Raw genomic sequence first — 17457 nt, 5'->3', positions numbered from 1 at the left:
AGCACCCTCCTGTGTCACTCCAGCCAGCTACCCCATGTGTCACTCTTACCAGCACCCTCCTGTGTCACTCCAGCCAGCACCCTCCTGTATCACTACAGCCCAGTATCTGGCTCCCTCAGTTTTCAATCGCTGTTTTCAGGATCTGTTGTGGTCAGGTGACTGAGTGTCGGGAGCCACATTTGAATAAAGAAAGAGCCGCATGCGGCTCAAGAGCCACAGGTTGGCCACGGCTGCTCTATGGGGTAAATTTACTAAGATGGGAGTTCTATTTAAGATGGGATGTTGCCCATAGCAACTAATCAGATTCTACTTCTCATTTATCTGGCACCTTCTAGAAGATAATACTTGAAATCTGATTGGTTGCTATGGGCAACATCCTATCTTAAATAGAACTCCCATCTTAGTAAATTTACCCCTATGGGCGGCGGCTATCTGATCGCAGACCTCTGCATAAACACAGAGGAGCGATCAGGTCTGAATTAGGCCCTATGGGGGTCATTCCGAGTTGTTTGCTCGTTGCCGATTTTCGCAACGGAGCGATTAAGGCAAAAATGCGCATGCGCATGGTACGCAGTATTTTAACACAAAACTTAGTAAATTTACTCACGCCCGAACGAAGATTTTTCATCGTTGAAGTGATCGGAGTGTGATTGACAGGAAGTGGGTGTTTCTGGGCGGAAACTGGCCGTTTTCTGGGAGTGTGCGGAAAAACGCAGGCGTGTCAGGGAAAAACGCGGGAGTGTCTGGAGAAACGGGGGAGTGGCTGGCCGAACGCAGGGCGTGTTTGTGACGTCAAACCAGGAACGAAACTGACTGAACTGATCGCTATTTGTGAGTAAGTCTCGAGCTACTCAGAAACTGCTAAGAAATTTCTATTCGCAATTCTGCTAATCTTTCGTTCGCTATTCTGCTAAGCTAAGATACACTCCCAGAGGGCGGCGGCCTAGCGTGTGCAATGCTGCTAAAAGCAGCTAGCGAGCGAACAACTCGGAATCACCCCCTGTGTTGTGATAATTACGATGGTTTTCTTGTAATCACATTGGATATATATTTGAGTTGTTTGGCCAAGGCTTATCTTTTTCCTGTATTGCAGGTCTCAGGTAGAAACAAGGTGGAATGTTGTTTAATTTTGTAATTGATTTTACAATATTTGTTGGAATAGATTGTGATGTTAAAGTACAACTGTCAAAAACTAGTTGCAATGCAAGGGGTGTAAATATGTTTATTTTTTCTGCATGCGGGGTAAATACTGGCTGCTTCTGCATGTAGCCCACACATGCTGGACAGCCTTATTATTATACTGCAATTTAAATGTGTGTTCGGACATGCCCCTCCCAAATATAGATCTCTCTGTACATGTTACATTTGCCCCAACAGCAGTGCAGCATGGCTGCGCCAAGGTGCAAAGTTGCTTGCTATTTTCCCTTTAACAAGCCACATTTCCATAAATCTAGGTGCAGCTACCGGTACTTAGATGCCCTTAAAGGCTCGTATTCACGGGCCTATGTGGGAGAGATGTGTGCTGAGTGAACCGCTCAGCACACATCTCTCCCGGCGCTCAGTACAGCGCGATCTGTGCTGAGCGTTCGGGGGGAGACGGGGCGCTCATTTCACCCAGCGGGTGAAATGAGCGACCTGCTAGATTGGCCTGCATGACAGGCCAATCTAGCACCAGCAATAGCGATGCGCGGGGCTGCGCATCGCTATCGCTGTAGGGGGTACACACAGAGCGATCATGCTTAAAATCTAAGCAATGTCAGATTGCTTAGATTATCGCTCAGTGAGTACCCCCCTTAAGTCTTCAACTCTAAGAAATAGAAGCTTATCACTCCAGAAAGGTGTTATTGCAGTTTAAATGATAAACAGGAAACTATAGAGGATGTTCAAATACTCAGTACTACTGACAGGATACAGAGATGCTGCTATAATAGAGGAATTCTAGTGGGGAGCAATACTGGCAGCAGACAACAATGTTGATAATACATTGCTAGATAATATCTGCTGGCAGGCAGCCTGTACATATTAGACAAGGCTAGGTCAGGCAGACATACATTAATTATTTGACAGAGCTGGGTCAGGGCTGGGGCAGACAAACTGTAACTATTACACATTGGTGAGTCAGGGCCGCTGGCAGACAGACAGTAATTATTAGACATTGCTGGGTCAGGGCTGGTGGTAAACATACAATAACTATTAAACAGAATAGGGTCAGGGCTGGTGGCAGACAAACCATAGCTATTAGACAATGCTGGTTCAGGGCTGGTGGCAAACAACCCGTAACTATTAGATAATGCTGCTGGCTACAGACAAGCTGGAACTATTACAGAATGCTGGATCAGGGCTGTCGGTAAACAGACTATAACTATTAGACAATGATGCTGGTGTCCGCCAAACTGGAACTATTAGACAATGCTGGGTCAGGACTGATTGCAAGCAGACAGTAACTATTAGACAGTGCTTGGTCAGGACAAACTCTTAATTCCGGAACAGGCCAAGGTCAGGGACTGGTAAAAGCAACCTAATCAGCAGGTAACGACACAGAAATGAGGGTGACGACTACAGCAGAGCCGCAGCTATCGCGGCCAATGAGCTGTAAGCTAGAAACCCAGCCCGCTCTAACCTTACTCATGGCACCTGAGAGAACAGGACTCGGCACCGGTCCCAAGTGTGAGCTTCTAGTAATCATCACCAGGGTGCCTGTAAACAGGTGTATTGATGCTCAAGTCCAAGTCTGCATGAAGATAGATAGAAGATGTTCTCTGCCAACAGGCATATGTCGGTGTTGCCAGTGCACCGGTGAAAGTATGGTTGGATTCCTAGTTTCCGAGGTGCTGCTAGTGCAGCGGTGAAAAGCAGACCACACTGCAGAAGAGGAAGAGCAGATCTGCAGTTGTGGTTTTGCCAGAGGATTTAAAGCGCCAATTTTTGTCAAATATGGTTTTGCCATTGTCTTGACAAAAATTGTAATTGGTGATTTAAATCCTACGCTATTAATGTATACTACCATGGTAAAAATGGGGGAAACCAATTGCCTTTTTTTTCTTGCTCAAAAATGGGAGATTACCTGATCTTGCAAATATAATGCCATCCTGTGTAACGCCAGGGATATGACGTGCTGTCAGAAGCGGTGCAGCCAGAAGGCTCCATCTCTCCCCAAGCAACTGTATCCAGCTGCCAGAGGGCCAACTCATTTGATGGCTGTACGTCCTCCCAAACAACACAGGACAGAGGACCCCACTTTCCAAGGTAACGCTGTGAATACTCACAATTCCCCATAGCTTCGTTAGGGATGAGACATTAATCCTTTTCTTGTTCAACTTTCAGAATGTCTTTAGTGATCCCACCGTGCCAGAAGTCTCGCTATGCCACTTACTTTGATGTGGCTGTGCTGAGATGCCTTCTGCAGCCCCATTGGTCGGAGGAAGGAACGCAGTGGTCACTCATGTACTACCTGCATCGGCTGCGGCACATGCTGGAAGAGAAACCAGAGAAGTCTCCTGAACCTGAGGCGCCCCCTCTACCGCGACCTCGCAGTAGCTCCATGGTGGCAGCTGCTCCTTCCCTTGTAAATACCCATAAAACCCAGGTAAGAGCAGAAACCAGGTTATCTCAGAAACTTTATTATATCTCATTACAGGTCAGACATAATACAGCAGGCCCCTATTTTCACATGGAAATCTTTTTTCAACTTAAAGGACATGACCAAGTGCAATGAAGAAGACAGGTCTCTGGGCGCCGAGCCGTACGCCAAGGTGTCATTGACCAACCTTCGCAGATCTGCAGTACCGGATCTCTCCTCTGACATTGGCATCAACATTTTCAAGAGGGTAAGATGTGACTCAGGCTCTCTCAACTTTTATAGACACGTCATACATACATGAGGCTGTTGGACCTTTTCCATTGCAACTTTATTGTACAGTGTTTTCTTGTTTTCGTTAACCTAAAAATAATATACTAAGCCTTACATAATGTAACCTGCTGCTTCCAATGGGGGAAAAAAATATTCCCCTCCAAAGAGAGTGAAATTGCAATTAACGTTCCCATTATTTGTAATATTTGCAGCTTAGAACCCGAAGAGACGATCGAGAGCGCAAGGGATCCATACCGTACCACCACCATGGGAAGAAGCGGCAGCGCCGGATAGGGATGCCATTTCTGCTGCACGAGGATCACCTGGACGTATCCCCAACCCGCAGTACGTTTTCCTTTGGGAGTATTTCTGGTATTGGCGAGGACAGGCGCACTATTGAGAAAGGGGGCTGGCAGACCACAATCTTAGGTGAGTTTAGCGGCTACACGGCAGCCTCTGCATTGTATGCTGTTATATGGCAGCCATCTGAAAGATGTGTGTTTGGACTGTGAAGCGGCTGCAGCTCCAATCTATCTTTCCTGATATATCCAGTAGGATTAATAATGATGGTTAGTAGCCGAGGCGGGTGGGATATTTATGGTTATGTAAAAATATAACATTTAATTAAAACTAATTGAAATATTTGCATGAGATACATCTCACATCTAGGTGCAGGGGTGGACTGGCCATCTGGCAAATGCTAGTAGGGCTGATGGGTCGTACCAGCCCCCTGAAGGCCTGGCTGAGCAGCTTTACATCCCGGCGCCCTGCTTGGTCAGCATACTGGAGCAGGGAAGGACTGTGAGGGTACGCGTGCCACCGTGACTGGCGGCACGCCCCTGTGACCTATGGCCACACCTTGTGATGGCAGTGTGCGCACGCATTTTAGGTGCGCCCGCAATAAAAATGCCTGGGACAATTCTTGCCCCCCATTCTGTCCCTGTCTATGTCTGTTTTGCCTTTGTTAACTCTTTTATGGATTTACAGTGGAACGTATTTTTTAAAAGGGGGTGTGGCTTATTTATACATGAGTACATGAGGCACATGAGGCAGATATAGAATTCAGGTGAGCAAGAATCTTCATGCACGCAGCAACCCACACCTGACAGAGCTATCGCTCTCTTACATGTGTTACATGCTAGTACCAGTCCCACAGCGTTTTGTGCGATTGATATATGGCATGTTGGCACCTGAAGCACCACAAGATTATGGTCGAGTTCACATTCATAATCGCTGCCACGTCCTTGTGCCGCAGGTAAATTCACGAGGCGCGGGAGCTCGGACACGGCCACAGAGATGGAGAGCCTGAGCGCAAGGCATTCTCACTCCCATCACACGTTGCTGACAGACCTCCCCGACCACTCCAACAGTCACGGAGATAATACAGTTAAAGAAGGTATGTGACCTGTCTGAGCGTTTATGAATGATGTGTGGGCCGCCATCAGGGGGGGTGGGGGGCGCACATGTAACTGTGCAGTGGGCGGGTGCTATTATTTCATTCTGGGGGGTGCACATGTAACTGCAGTGGGCGGGTGCTATTATTTCATTCTGGGGGGTGCACATGTAACTGCAGTGGGCGGGTGCTATTATTTCATTCTGGGGGGCGCACATGTAACTGTGCAGTGGGCGGGTGCTATTATTTCATTCTGGGGGGTGCACATGTAACTGTGCAGTGGGCGGGTGCTATTATTTCATTCTGGGGGGTGCACATGTAACTGTGCAGTGGGCGGGTGCTATTATTTCATTCTGGGGGGCGCACATGTAACTGCAGTGGGCGGGTGCTATTATTTCATTCTGGGGGGTGCACATGTAACTGTGCAGTGGGCGGGTGCTATTATTTCATTCTGGGGGGTGCACATGTAACTGTGCAGTGGGCGGGTGCTATTATTTCATTCTGGGGGGTGCACATGTAACTGTGCAGTGGGCGGGTGCTATTATTTCATTCTGGGGGGTGCACATGTAACTGCAGTGGGTGGGTGCTATTATTTCATTCTGGGGGGTGCACATGTAACTGCAGTGGGCGGGTGCTATTATTTCATTCTGGGGGGCGCACATGTAACTGTGCAGTGGGCGGGTGCTATTATTTCATTCTGGGGGGTGCACATGTAACTGTGCAGTGGGCGGGTGCTATTATTTCATTCTGGGGGGTGCACATGTAACTGTGCAGTGGGCGGGTGCTATTATTTCATTCTGGGGGGTGCACATGTAACTGCAGTGGGCGGGTGCTATTATTTCATTCTGGGGGGTGCACATGTAACTGCAGTGGGCGGGTGCTATTATTTCATTCTGGGGGGCGCACATGTAACTGTGCAGTGGGCGGGTGCTATTATTTCATTCTGGGGGGTGCACATGTAACTGTGCAGTGGGCGGGTGCTATTATTTCATTCTGGGGGGTGCACATGTAACTGTGCAGTGGGCGGGTGCTATTATTTCATTCTGGGGGGCGCACATGTAACTGCAGTGGGCGGGTGCTATTATTTCATTCTGGGGGGTGCACATGTAACTGTGCAGTGGGCGGGTGCTATTATTTCATTCTGGGGGGTGCACATGTAACTGTGCAGTGGGCGGGTGCTATTATTTCATTCTGGGGGGTGCACATGTAACTGTGCAGTGGGCGGGTGCTATTATTTCATTCTGGGGGGTGCACATGTAACTGCAGTGGGTGGGTGCTATTATTTCATTCTGGGGGGTGCACATGTAACTGTGCAGTGGGCGGGTGCTATTATTTCATTCTGGGGGGCGCACATGTAACTGTGCAGTGGGCGGGTGCTATTATTTCATTCTGGGGGGTGCACATGTAACTGTGCAGTGGGCGGGTGCTATTATTTCATTCTGGGGGGTGCACATGTAACTGTGCAGTGGGCGGGTGCTATTATTTCATTCTGGGGGGCGCACATGTAACTGCAGTGGGCGGGTGCTATTATTTCATTCTGGGGGGTGCACATGTAACTGTGCAGTGGGCGGGTGCTATTATTTCATTCTGGGGGGTGCACATGTAACTGTGCAGTGGGCGGGTGCTATTATTTCATTCTGGGGGGTGCACATGTAACTGTGCAGTGGGCGGGTGCTATTATTTCATTCTGGGGGGTGCACATGTAACTGTGCAGTGGGCGGGTGCTATTATTTCATTCTGGGGGGTGCACATGTAACTGTGCAGTGGGTGGGTGCTATTATTTCATTCTGGGGGGTGCACATGTAACTGTGCAGTGGGCGGGTGCTATTATTTCATTCTGGGGGGCGCACATGTAACTGTGCAGTGGGCGGGTGCTATTATTTCATTCTGGGGGGCGCACATGTAACTGTGCAGTGGGCGGGTGCTATTATTTCATTCTGGGGGGTGCACATGTAACTGTGCAGTGGGCGGGTGCTATTATTTCATTCTGGGGGGTGCACATGTAACTGTGCAGTGGGCGGGTGCTATTATTTCATTCTGGGGGGCGCACATGTAACTGTGCAGTGGGCGGGTGCTATTATTTCATTCTGGGGGGCGCACATGTAACTGTGCAGTGGGTGGGCGCTATTATTTCATTCTGGGGGGTGCACATGTAACTGTGCAGTGGGCGGGTGCTATTATTTCATTCTGGGGGGTGCACATGTAACTGTGCAGTGGGCGGGTGCTATTATTTCATTCTGGGGGGTGCACATGTAACTGTGCAGTGGGCGGGTGCTATTATTTCATTCTGGGGGGCGCACATGTAACTGTGCAGTGGGTGGGTGCTATTATTTCATTCTGGGGGGTGCACATGTAGCTGTGCAGTGGGCGGGTGCTATTATTTCATTCTGGGGGGTGCACATGTAACTGTGCAGTGGGCGGGTGCTATTATTTCATTCTGGGGGGTGCACATGTAACTGTGCAGTGGGCGGGTGCTATTATTTCATTCTGGGGGGTGCACATGTAACTGTGCAGTGGGCGGGTGCTATTATTTCATTCTGGGGGGTGCACATGTAACTGTGCAGTGGGCGGGTGCTATTATTTCATTCTGGGGGGTGCACATGTAACTGTGCAGTGGGCGGGTGCTATTATTTCATTCTGGGGGGCGCACATGTAACTGTGCAGTGGGCGGGTGCTATTATTTCATTCTGGGGGGTGCACATGTAACTGTGCAGTGGGCGGGTGCTATTATTTCATTCTGGGGGGTGCACATGTAACTGTGCAGTGGGCGGGTGCTATTATTTCATTCATTACTTCACTGAGAGTTTTATAGAGATAAAGTGGACAGAGATAAAGTACCAACCGATAAGCTTCTGACTGTCATTTTTCAAACAGCCTGTAACATGGCAGTAAGGAGCTGATTGGTTAGTACTTTATCTCTCTCCACTTTATCACTCTCCAATGCTTAGTATATAGGGGTCATTCTGACCCGTTCGCTCGCTGCGTTTTAACGCAGCAGAGCGAACGGGTCCCTACTGCACATGCGCCGGTGCCTTAGTGCACCGGCGCATACCAGACGGGCGAAGGCCATAGCAGGGATACGATCGCCTCTGCCTAAATGACAGGCAGAGGTTGTCGCTGGGCGGGAGGGGGCGGAACGGCGGCATTTGGCTGCCGTTTCGTGGGTTTGGTCCGGCCAACGCAGGCGTGGCCGGACCGAACGGGGGGGTGGGCCACAGCGGCTGTGTGACGTTACACGCAGCGTCTACGTGCCGGGGAGCGATGAGTAGCTCCCGGCCAGCACGTTAAAGCTGCGCTGGTCGGGAGCTACTCTTGAAGTGCAAAGGCATCGCCGCTGTGCGATGCCTTTGCACTTCTGCGAGGGGGGGCCGGACTGTCATGCGGGGCGGACTAGCCCTGTGCTGGGCGTCCCCCCGCATGTCAGGAAAGATGATCTTAAATTTACCACAGCTACGATCAACTCGGAATGACCCCCATAGTCCCCTTAGTGATCAATTCTACCATCAGTTTGTTTCCAATCCTGAGGCCATAATGGCTGAGCTATGTACATAGGTCTCAGTGATATTGTTGTTCTCCAGGAAAATGGCTGCTGCTTGTACATCTTAGCAAACAGAGACACATGGGGGGTAATTCCAAGTTGATCGCAGCAGAATTCTTGTTAGCAAATGGGCAAAACCATGTGCAGTGCAGGGGGAGGCAGATATAACATGTGCAGAGAGAGTTAGATTTGGGTGGGGTGTGTTCAATCTGCAATCTAAATTGCAGTGTAATCATAAAGCAGACAGTATTTACCCTGCACAGAAATAAAATAACCCACCCAAATCTAACTCTCTCTGCAAATGTTATATCTGCTCCCCCTGCAGTGCACATGGTTTTGCCCAATTGCTATCAAAAATCCTGCTGCGATCAACTTGGAATTACCCCCATTGGGCCTAATTCAGATCTGATCGTAGCAGCAAATTTGTTAGCAGATGGGCAAAACCATGGGGGTAATTCTGAGTTGATCGCAGCAGCAAGTTTGTTAGCAGTTGGGCAAAACCATGTGCACTGCAGGTGTGGCAGATATAACATATGCAGAGAGAATTAGATTTGGGTGGGATATATTGTTTCTGTGCGGGGTAAGTACTGGCTGCTTTATTTTTACACTGCAATTTAGATTTCAGTTTGAACACACCCCACCCAAATCTACCTCTCTCTACACATGTTATATCTGTCCCCCCTGCAGTGCACATGGTTTTGCCCAACTGCTAACAAATTTGCTGCTGCGATCAACTCAGAATTAGGCCACATGTGCACTGCAGGGGGGGCAGATATAACATTTGCAGAGAGAGATAGATTTGGGTGTGGTGAGTTAAATCTGAAATCTAAATTGCAGTGTAATAATAAAGCAGCCAGTATTTACCCTGCACAGAAACAAAATAACCCACCCAAATCTAACTCTTTCTGCAAATGTTATATCTGCCCCCCCTGCAGTGCACATGGTTTTGCCCAACTGCTAAAAAATTTCCTGCTGCGATCAACTTGGAATTACCCCCCATGTGCACTGCAGGGGGGGCAGATATAACATGTGCAGAGAGAGTTAGATTTGGGTGGGTGATTTTGTTTCTGTGCAGGGTAAATACTGGCTGCTTTATTTTTATACTGCAATTTAGATTTCAGTTTCAACACACCCCACCCAAATCTAACTCTCTCTGCACATGTTATATCTGCCCCACCTGCACTGCACATGGTTTTGCCCATTAGAAAAAAGTTTGCTGTTGCGATCAGGTCTGAATTAGGCTCATAGATAAATATTCCATCACATACTGAATGCTATTGTCAGTCTCTGTTCTATATGTGTCTGTGTGTCCCAGTGTCTACATCTGTACGCCATGTGTGCTTGTGACAATGGAGATGTTGGGGACACAGATGGTTAGGGGGGCCCTGCATGTGTCATTAGTACGGGGCCCCACAATATCTGCTGGTGGTCACAAAGTTACCCTGACTCTTTCCAGTGAGGTCCCAAATTTCCACCATAACTGTGGCCACGTTCAACACCACTCTGGCGTCCTTTAATGTTGGCTATGCCGACTTCTTCGCTGATCACATGAAGAAGCTCTGCAATCAAGTTCCCATCCCTGAGATGCCGCACGAACCCCTGGCATGTGCCAACCTGCCCCGCAGCCTGACGGATTCCTGCATCAACTACAGCAGCCTGGAGGACACTGACCACATAGACGGCACCAACAACTTCGTCCACAAGAATGGAATGCTGGACCTATCGGTGAGAGAAACCTACAATGATCCTGTGTACAGTATCCCCGTGTGTTGCACATAATTCATGTCTGTATGCAATGCCGATGTTCGTGCAATTGAGCGACGATTGGTAGACTGCGCATGTGCCGCGATCGCACTGCGCACGTGCCAGGGAACCTTTGTGATGCCGCTGGCAGGGAGGATTTCATCGCAGAGTCATTGACAGGAAGGGACCGTTTGGGGGAGGTAACAGGGAGTGGCTGCAATAATGCAGGCGTGTCATTAACGTACAGAAACATGGCATCCGCATCGCTACTGCATCGGCCAGTCTGCATGACCATAGACTCACTAGAGGCGACCATTTTTCTCGTTATATCGTCGGTGCTGCGTATGTGTACACAGTTGCTCAGGACATTGCGATCATTCCGGTTGGCGTGGCAGCTTTACATGCGATGGTTAGCGAGTGCGTAGCCTGAAGAACAGCAGCTGCGTAGGCATGAGTGTGTACAGACATGAATTATAGACGCCATTGGCTCAGCAAGTATTGAAAAGTCTGTTGAACAAAATTTTTACTGTTTTGTTCCCCACAGGGTATTATACAATAAGACAAACTGCAAAATGATCCCAAACCAGCATATACATTGTAACCTGCATCGGGCATCATCTCCTCCTGCCCAGTATTCATTTTCTTTGTGATTTGCCCATTAATATGAACATTAGGGGCCTGATTGTGAGTCACACACAAAGTGGCTGTAATTGTGGGAAGCCTCAGAAGCCAGATTTGCTAGCATATTGTGAGTAGCTGTAGGGCTAATGTGAGGAGCCGTAGGGCTAACATGAGGAGCCGTAGGGCTAATAAGAGTACTCGTAATACTAATGCGACTATCCGTAGAGCTAATGTGAGTATCCGTAGGACTAATGCGAGGATCCGTAGGGCTAATGTGAGTATCCGTAGGACTAATGTGAGGATCCGTAGGGCTAATGTGAGTATCTGTAGGACTAATGTGAGTATCCGTAGGACTAATGTGAGGATCCGTAGGACTAATGTGAGTATCTGTAGGACTAATGCGAGGATCCGTAGGACTAATGTGAGTATCTGTAGGGCTAATGTGAGTATCCGTAGGACTAATGTGAGTATCTGTAGTGCTAATGCGAGGATCCGTAGGACTTATGTGAGTATCTGTAGGACTAATGCGAGGATCCGTAGGACTAATGTGAGTATCTGTAGGACTAATGCGAGGATCCGTAGGGCTAATGTGAGTATCCGTAGGACTAATGTGAGGATCCGTAGGGCTAATGTGAGTATCTGTAGGACTAATGTGGGGATCCGTAGGACTAATGTGAGTATCTGTAGGACTAATGCGAGGATCCGTAGGACTAATGTGAGTATCTGTAGGACTAATGCGAGGATCCGTAGGGCTAATGTGAGTATCCGTAGGACTAATGTGAGGATCCGTAGGGCTAATGTGAGTATCTGTAGGACTAATGTGGGGATCCGTAGGACTAATGTGAGTATCTGTAGTGCTAATGCGAGGATCCGTAGGACTAATGTGAGTATCTGTAGGACTAATGCGAGGATCCGTAGGACTAATGTGAGTATCTGTAGGGCTAATGTGAGTATCCGTAGGACTAATGTGAGTATCTGTAGTGCTAATGCGAGGATCCGTAGGACTAATGTGAGTATCTGTAGGACTAATGCGAGGATCCGTAGGACTAATGTGAGTATCTGTAGGACTAATGCGAGGATCCGTAGGGCTAATGTGAGTATCCGTAGGACTAATGTGAGGATCCGTAGGGCTAATGTGAGTATCTGTAGGACTAATGTGGGGATCCGTAGGACTAATGTGAGTATCTGTAGGACTAATGCGAGGATCCGTAGGACTAATGTGAGTATCTGTAGGACTAATGCGAGGATCCGTAGGGCTAATGTGAGTATCCGTAGGACTAATGTGAGGATCCGTAGGGCTAATGTGAGTATCTGTAGGACTAATGTGGGGATCCGTAGGACTAATGTGAGTATCTGTAGGACTAATGCGAGGATCCGTAGGACTAATGTGAGTATCTGTAGGGCTAATGTGAGTATCCGTAGGACTAATGTGAGTATCTGTAGTGCTAATGCGAGGATCCGTAGGACTAATGTGAGTATCTGTAGGACTAATGCGAGGATCCGTAGGGCTAATGTGAGTATCCGTAGGACTAATGTGAGGATCCGTAGGGCTAATGTGAGTATCTGTAGGACTAATGTGAGGATCCGTACGACTAATGTGAGTATCTGTAGGACTAATGCGAGGATCCGTAGGACTAATGTGAGTATCTGTAGGGCTAATGTGGGTATCCGTAGGACTAATGTGAGTATCTGTAGTGCTAATGCGAGGATCCGTAGGACTAATGTGAGTATCTGTAGGACTAATGCGAGGATCCGTAGGACTAATGTGAGTATCTGTAGGGCTAATGTGAGTATCCATAGGACTAATGTGAGTATCTGTAGTGCTAATGCGAGGATCCGTAGGACTAATGTGAGTATCTGTAGGACTAATGCGAGGATCCGTAAGACTAATGTGAGTATCTGTAGGACTAATATGAGGATCCGTAGGACTACTTGAAGGAGCCGTGGAATGTGAGTATCTGTAGGACTAATGTGAGGATCCATAGGACTAATATGAGTATCTGTAGGGCTAATGCGAGGATCCGTAGGACTAATGTGAGTATCTGTAGGACTAATGTGAGTATCTGTAGGATTAATGCGAGGATCCGTAGGACTAATGTGAGTATCTGTAGGACTAATGTGAGTATCTGTAGGGCTAATGCGGGGATCCGTAGGACTAATGTGAGTATCTGTAGGACTTATATGAGGATCCGTAGGACTAATTGAAGGAGTTGTAGGGCTAATGTGAGTAGCTCTAGGGTTAACATGAGGAGCTATAGGGCTAATGAGAGTACTCGTAATACTAATGCGACTATCCGTAGAGCTAATGTGAGTATCCGTAGGACTAATGCGAGGATCCGTAGGGCTAATGTGAGTATCCGTAGGACTAATGCGAGGATCCGTAGGGCTAATGTGAGTATCTGTAGGACTAATGTGAGTATCTGTAGGGCTAATGTGAGTATCTGTAGGGCTAATGTGAGTATCCGTAGGACTAATGCGAGGATCCGTAGGACTAATGTGAGTATCTAGGACTAATGCGAGGATCCGTAGGACTAATGTGAGTATCCGTAGGACTAATGTGAGTATCTGTAGGACTAATGCGAGGATCCGTAGGACTAATGTGAGTATCTGTAGGGCTAATGTGAGTATCCGTAGGACTAATGTGAGTATCTGTAGGGCTAATGCGAGCATCCGTAGGACTAATGTGAGTATCTGTAGGACTAATATGAGGATCCGTAGGACTAATTGAAGGAGCCGTAGGGCTAACATGAGGAGCTATAGAGCTAATGAGAGTACTTGTAATACTAATGCGAGTATTCATAGAGCTAATGTGAGTATCTGTCAGACTAATGTGAGGATCCGTAGGACTAATGTGAGTATCTGTAGGGCTAATGTGAGTATCCGTAGGACTAATGTGAGTATCTGTAGGGCTAATGCGAGCATCCGTAGGACTAATGTGAGTATCTGTAGGACTAATATGAGGATCCGTAGGACTAATTTAAGGAGCCGTAGGGCTAACATGAGGAGCTATAGAGCTAATGAGAGTACTTGTAATACTAATGCGAGTATTCATAGAGCTAATGTGAGTATCTGTCAGACTAATGTGAGGATCCGTAGGACTATTGTTAGGATCCGCAGGGCTAATGTGAGGATCCATAGGACTAATGTGAGGATCCATAGGAATTGAAGCGGGAAGCCGCAACACCCACTGTTTTCCTGTCCACAGGTGCAAGGATCAGCATTAGTATCGGAACCCGCACATTTCCCCTGCTCCACCAGGCACATGTGTCCCTTCGCTGTCCCTCCACCTCAGAAATGCATGGAACTCAGTCTAAACGGTCCCTACACCCCATGACACTCCCGCAAAACAAATCTCTTGCATGCGACTGCTACATTGCTGCCCAGAAACGCAGCTGTCACGCAAGGAGAGATCTGGCTAGAATCCATCCGACTCAGAATGGCCCGGAGATATCCAGAAATACGCACATGTGCAGTGCGCTAAAGCTCGCTCTATACGGCACTGCATGTGACTCAGGATCAGGTCCTAACTGTGTATCTGGCTGGAGCTGTTACATTACAAAGTAGAACAATACTATAAGATCAGATAAGGCAGTTGGTAGATTCCCAACTGCTGTTCTAACTCCTGGGATTCCATCCCTCAACTATTTACTAAGCCCTGGATGGAGATAAAGTACCAGCCAATCAGCTCCTAACTGCCATGCCACAGGCTGTGTTTGAAAAATGACAGTTAGGAGCTGATTGGCTGGTACTTTATCTCCATCCAAGGCTTAGTAAATAGACCCCTTATTACAGCTACTGATAGGTAGCTATAAAAGTAAGACAGAGAAAATAATTCAGCTCTATTTATTATTAATTAATTAATTAATACTTTTTAACAAATTGCTTTTGGCAATATAAGGGAACACTTACTGAATATATCAGACGTCGGGCATGAGAGAACATGTTTTACTCCAGATCCATACTGTGTACTATTTCTTGCCTATAATGCACCGATTAGTGTTCTGTACGGATGGTGACACAATGTTTTCAATTCACCGTAGGTCGTTCTTAAGGCAGTATACCTCGTCCTGAACCACGACATCAGCTCTCGTATCTGTGACGTGGCCCTGAATATTGTGGACTGCTTGCTGCAGCTGGGGGTAGTACCGTGTGTGGAGAAGAAGAGGAAGAAGAGTGAGAACAAGGAGAATGAATCAGCTACAATGTCTGGATCAGCCTCGGTCAGTGGGGAGAAGAGGCAAAGCGAAGGGAATTTCCAGATAATGGGGGCAGGCCGAGAATCCAGCTGCGGATTTGGAGGTCCGTCCAGCGAGGGAACTAGCGGTGGAGGAGGAGGAGGAGGTGGAGGTGGGGATGACGGAAGCGGTGGGGACCGATATTTTGACAAGGATGAGAAGAACACTGAGAAGGTAATTACGAGGCACATGACTGATGGAGACGTAAGCCATAGTATAGATGTCGGGTTTATCCCAGCGGGTTCCGTATGATTGACCGCAGCACGGGATGTCGAATGTCAGTATACCGACATCGGCATCCCAAGAGGAATGCCAGCAAGGGGGCAAGCGCAACGAATCCCCTTGTGGGTTCGCTGCACTCAACACGCTGCGGACTCGGTGGCGAGCGTCGTGGACACCTATATAGGGGGAATCACTTACCTCGCATGTATACCGGCGGCAGGATGGTGCCCCCGTAGGGATTCCAGCATCGGTATTGTGACAGCCGTTATCCCGATGAGAGGTATGCTAACCACATACCATCACGGCCATGCCTTGTCACAATGGATAGATTGGCGTAAATATATGATAATAAGCCCACGCCCAAGGCACAAACTACTGTACAACGTGACAGTGATTAGCACCGATATATTCACCATCTATGTTTATTTTTTTTTCTTGTAACAGCAATTGTTCACATTATTCTGTAGTATGGGCGAAGGGAGGGAAAGTGTTTTTTTACCAATAACAAATTATTTTCTCTAGCATCCATAGGGAATTAGTACGATGGGGTATAGATGGGGTCCAAAGCAGCTGGTGCACTTTAAATTTCTTCAACTGGGTGTGCTGACTCCTCCCCTCTATGCCCCCTCCCACAGGCAGTTTAGAAAAAAATGCCCTCTGGAGAGGATGCACCCTCTGGAGCTTCAGAGAGTTTTCTTTAGTTTATTTTAAAACGTTATCATTTTCGGTATGCTGTTTGGGCAACAGCATACCTGCACCGTGGGAGTTAGGGGATGGGGCAGTTACCGGTTTCTTCAGGCATCAGAGCCGCTTCCCCGCTGCAGGACCACCGTTCTGTGAGGTTGTTGTACAGCGGGGCACTGTGCCTTAGCTGTCGCCCTAACAGTTGCCTGAAGGTGAGAAGAGTGGTGAGTACAAACCAGGGCACCCCTAGGGGGGGTCACCCGGTTCTTGGTGCAGCGCAAACGCAGGGGAGGCAAACGGAACCCTCCCTGGGGGGATCCGCTATATCCCCCTGTGAACACTGGCCAGCGGTTGTGAAAACAGGTATCTTTACTTCGTTTTACACTCTGTGGGAGACATTGCCAGTATAAATATCTACATAGCTGCGGCGCCATTACAGGGGGCGGAGCTTCCTTCAGAGCGGGACCAGCAGCGTTTTGGCGCCTTCCTCTGCTTACAGCTGCAGCAGCAGGCACACACAGCTCCTCCAGATACTCAGGATACGCAGGAAAACTGGTACAGGGGTGTAGCAAAGGGGGAGAGCCGCTATTGTACACATTCTATGTCATGAAAAGGACATACACCGTGATAAACCGTGTTACACCGTGATAAAACAGCTTGCAGTCTCATTGGGGCTGCTTAGCTTGGGTGGTCTGTTCCTTCCTCTGTGTCTCCCTCTCACATACAGTAATGGCAGGCTTGCTATTATATTACTTGTCTGTGTGTATGTGTATATAAGTGTTGTCTACTGTAAACATTGTAAAACACCAATTATGCAGTGTATGTCACACCAGATTCTCTCCCTCTACATCTGGTTCCCATTTGCTCCTGAAGGCAGGAAAATCTGGGAAGAACCCCCGGCCATAGACGTATCAGTCTCTCGCCTAGCTAAAAAGGCGGTACTACCAGCTCCGGGCTCCTTTACCATAAAAGACCCAGGGGATAGGAAAATAGAGACTACACTGAAGTCTATTTACACAGCGGCTGGTATATCACAAAGACCGGTCATAGCTGGTTGCTGGATGACGCATGCCATTCATACGTGGGCTACTCAAATTCAAGAGGGCCTCTCTCAAGGAGATAGGCAATATTAATGCTAGGACCACTGTTACAGCAGTGTCGGCGCGCAGAG

The 17457-nt window shown here is 48.1% G+C and overlaps 1 protein-coding gene across 23 annotated transcripts in view; it reads left to right on the top strand.

The window, feature by feature from the left end:
• The window catches only part of UNC80 (unc-80 homolog, NALCN channel complex subunit), a 366195-nt gene that overhangs the window by 33743 nt on the left and 314995 nt on the right, over nucleotides 1-17457 (top strand). For 21 of the 23 annotated variants that reach the window (XM_063933107.1, XM_063933119.1, XM_063933118.1 and 18 more), the window contains exons 7-13: nucleotides 3104-3246; nucleotides 3325-3586; nucleotides 3696-3827; nucleotides 4063-4279; nucleotides 5106-5246; nucleotides 10238-10506; nucleotides 15186-15554. In XM_063933107.1, the coding sequence (XP_063789177.1) occupies nucleotides 3104-3246; nucleotides 3325-3586; nucleotides 3696-3827; nucleotides 4063-4279; nucleotides 5106-5246; nucleotides 10238-10506; nucleotides 15186-15554 (1533 nt within the window). The remainder of the gene's footprint in view (nucleotides 1-3103; nucleotides 3247-3324; nucleotides 3587-3695; nucleotides 3828-4062; nucleotides 4280-5105; nucleotides 5247-10237; nucleotides 10507-15185; nucleotides 15555-17457) is intronic. The other 2 variants (XM_063933120.1, XM_063933105.1) reach the window with 1 other exon arrangement.

Source organism: Pseudophryne corroboree, chromosome 7 (assembly GCF_028390025.1).
Source record: "Pseudophryne corroboree isolate aPseCor3 chromosome 7, aPseCor3.hap2, whole genome shotgun sequence".
Taxonomy (NCBI): Eukaryota; Metazoa; Chordata; class Amphibia; order Anura; family Myobatrachidae; genus Pseudophryne; species Pseudophryne corroboree.
This window is presented reverse-complemented; position numbering and strand designations above follow the sequence as displayed.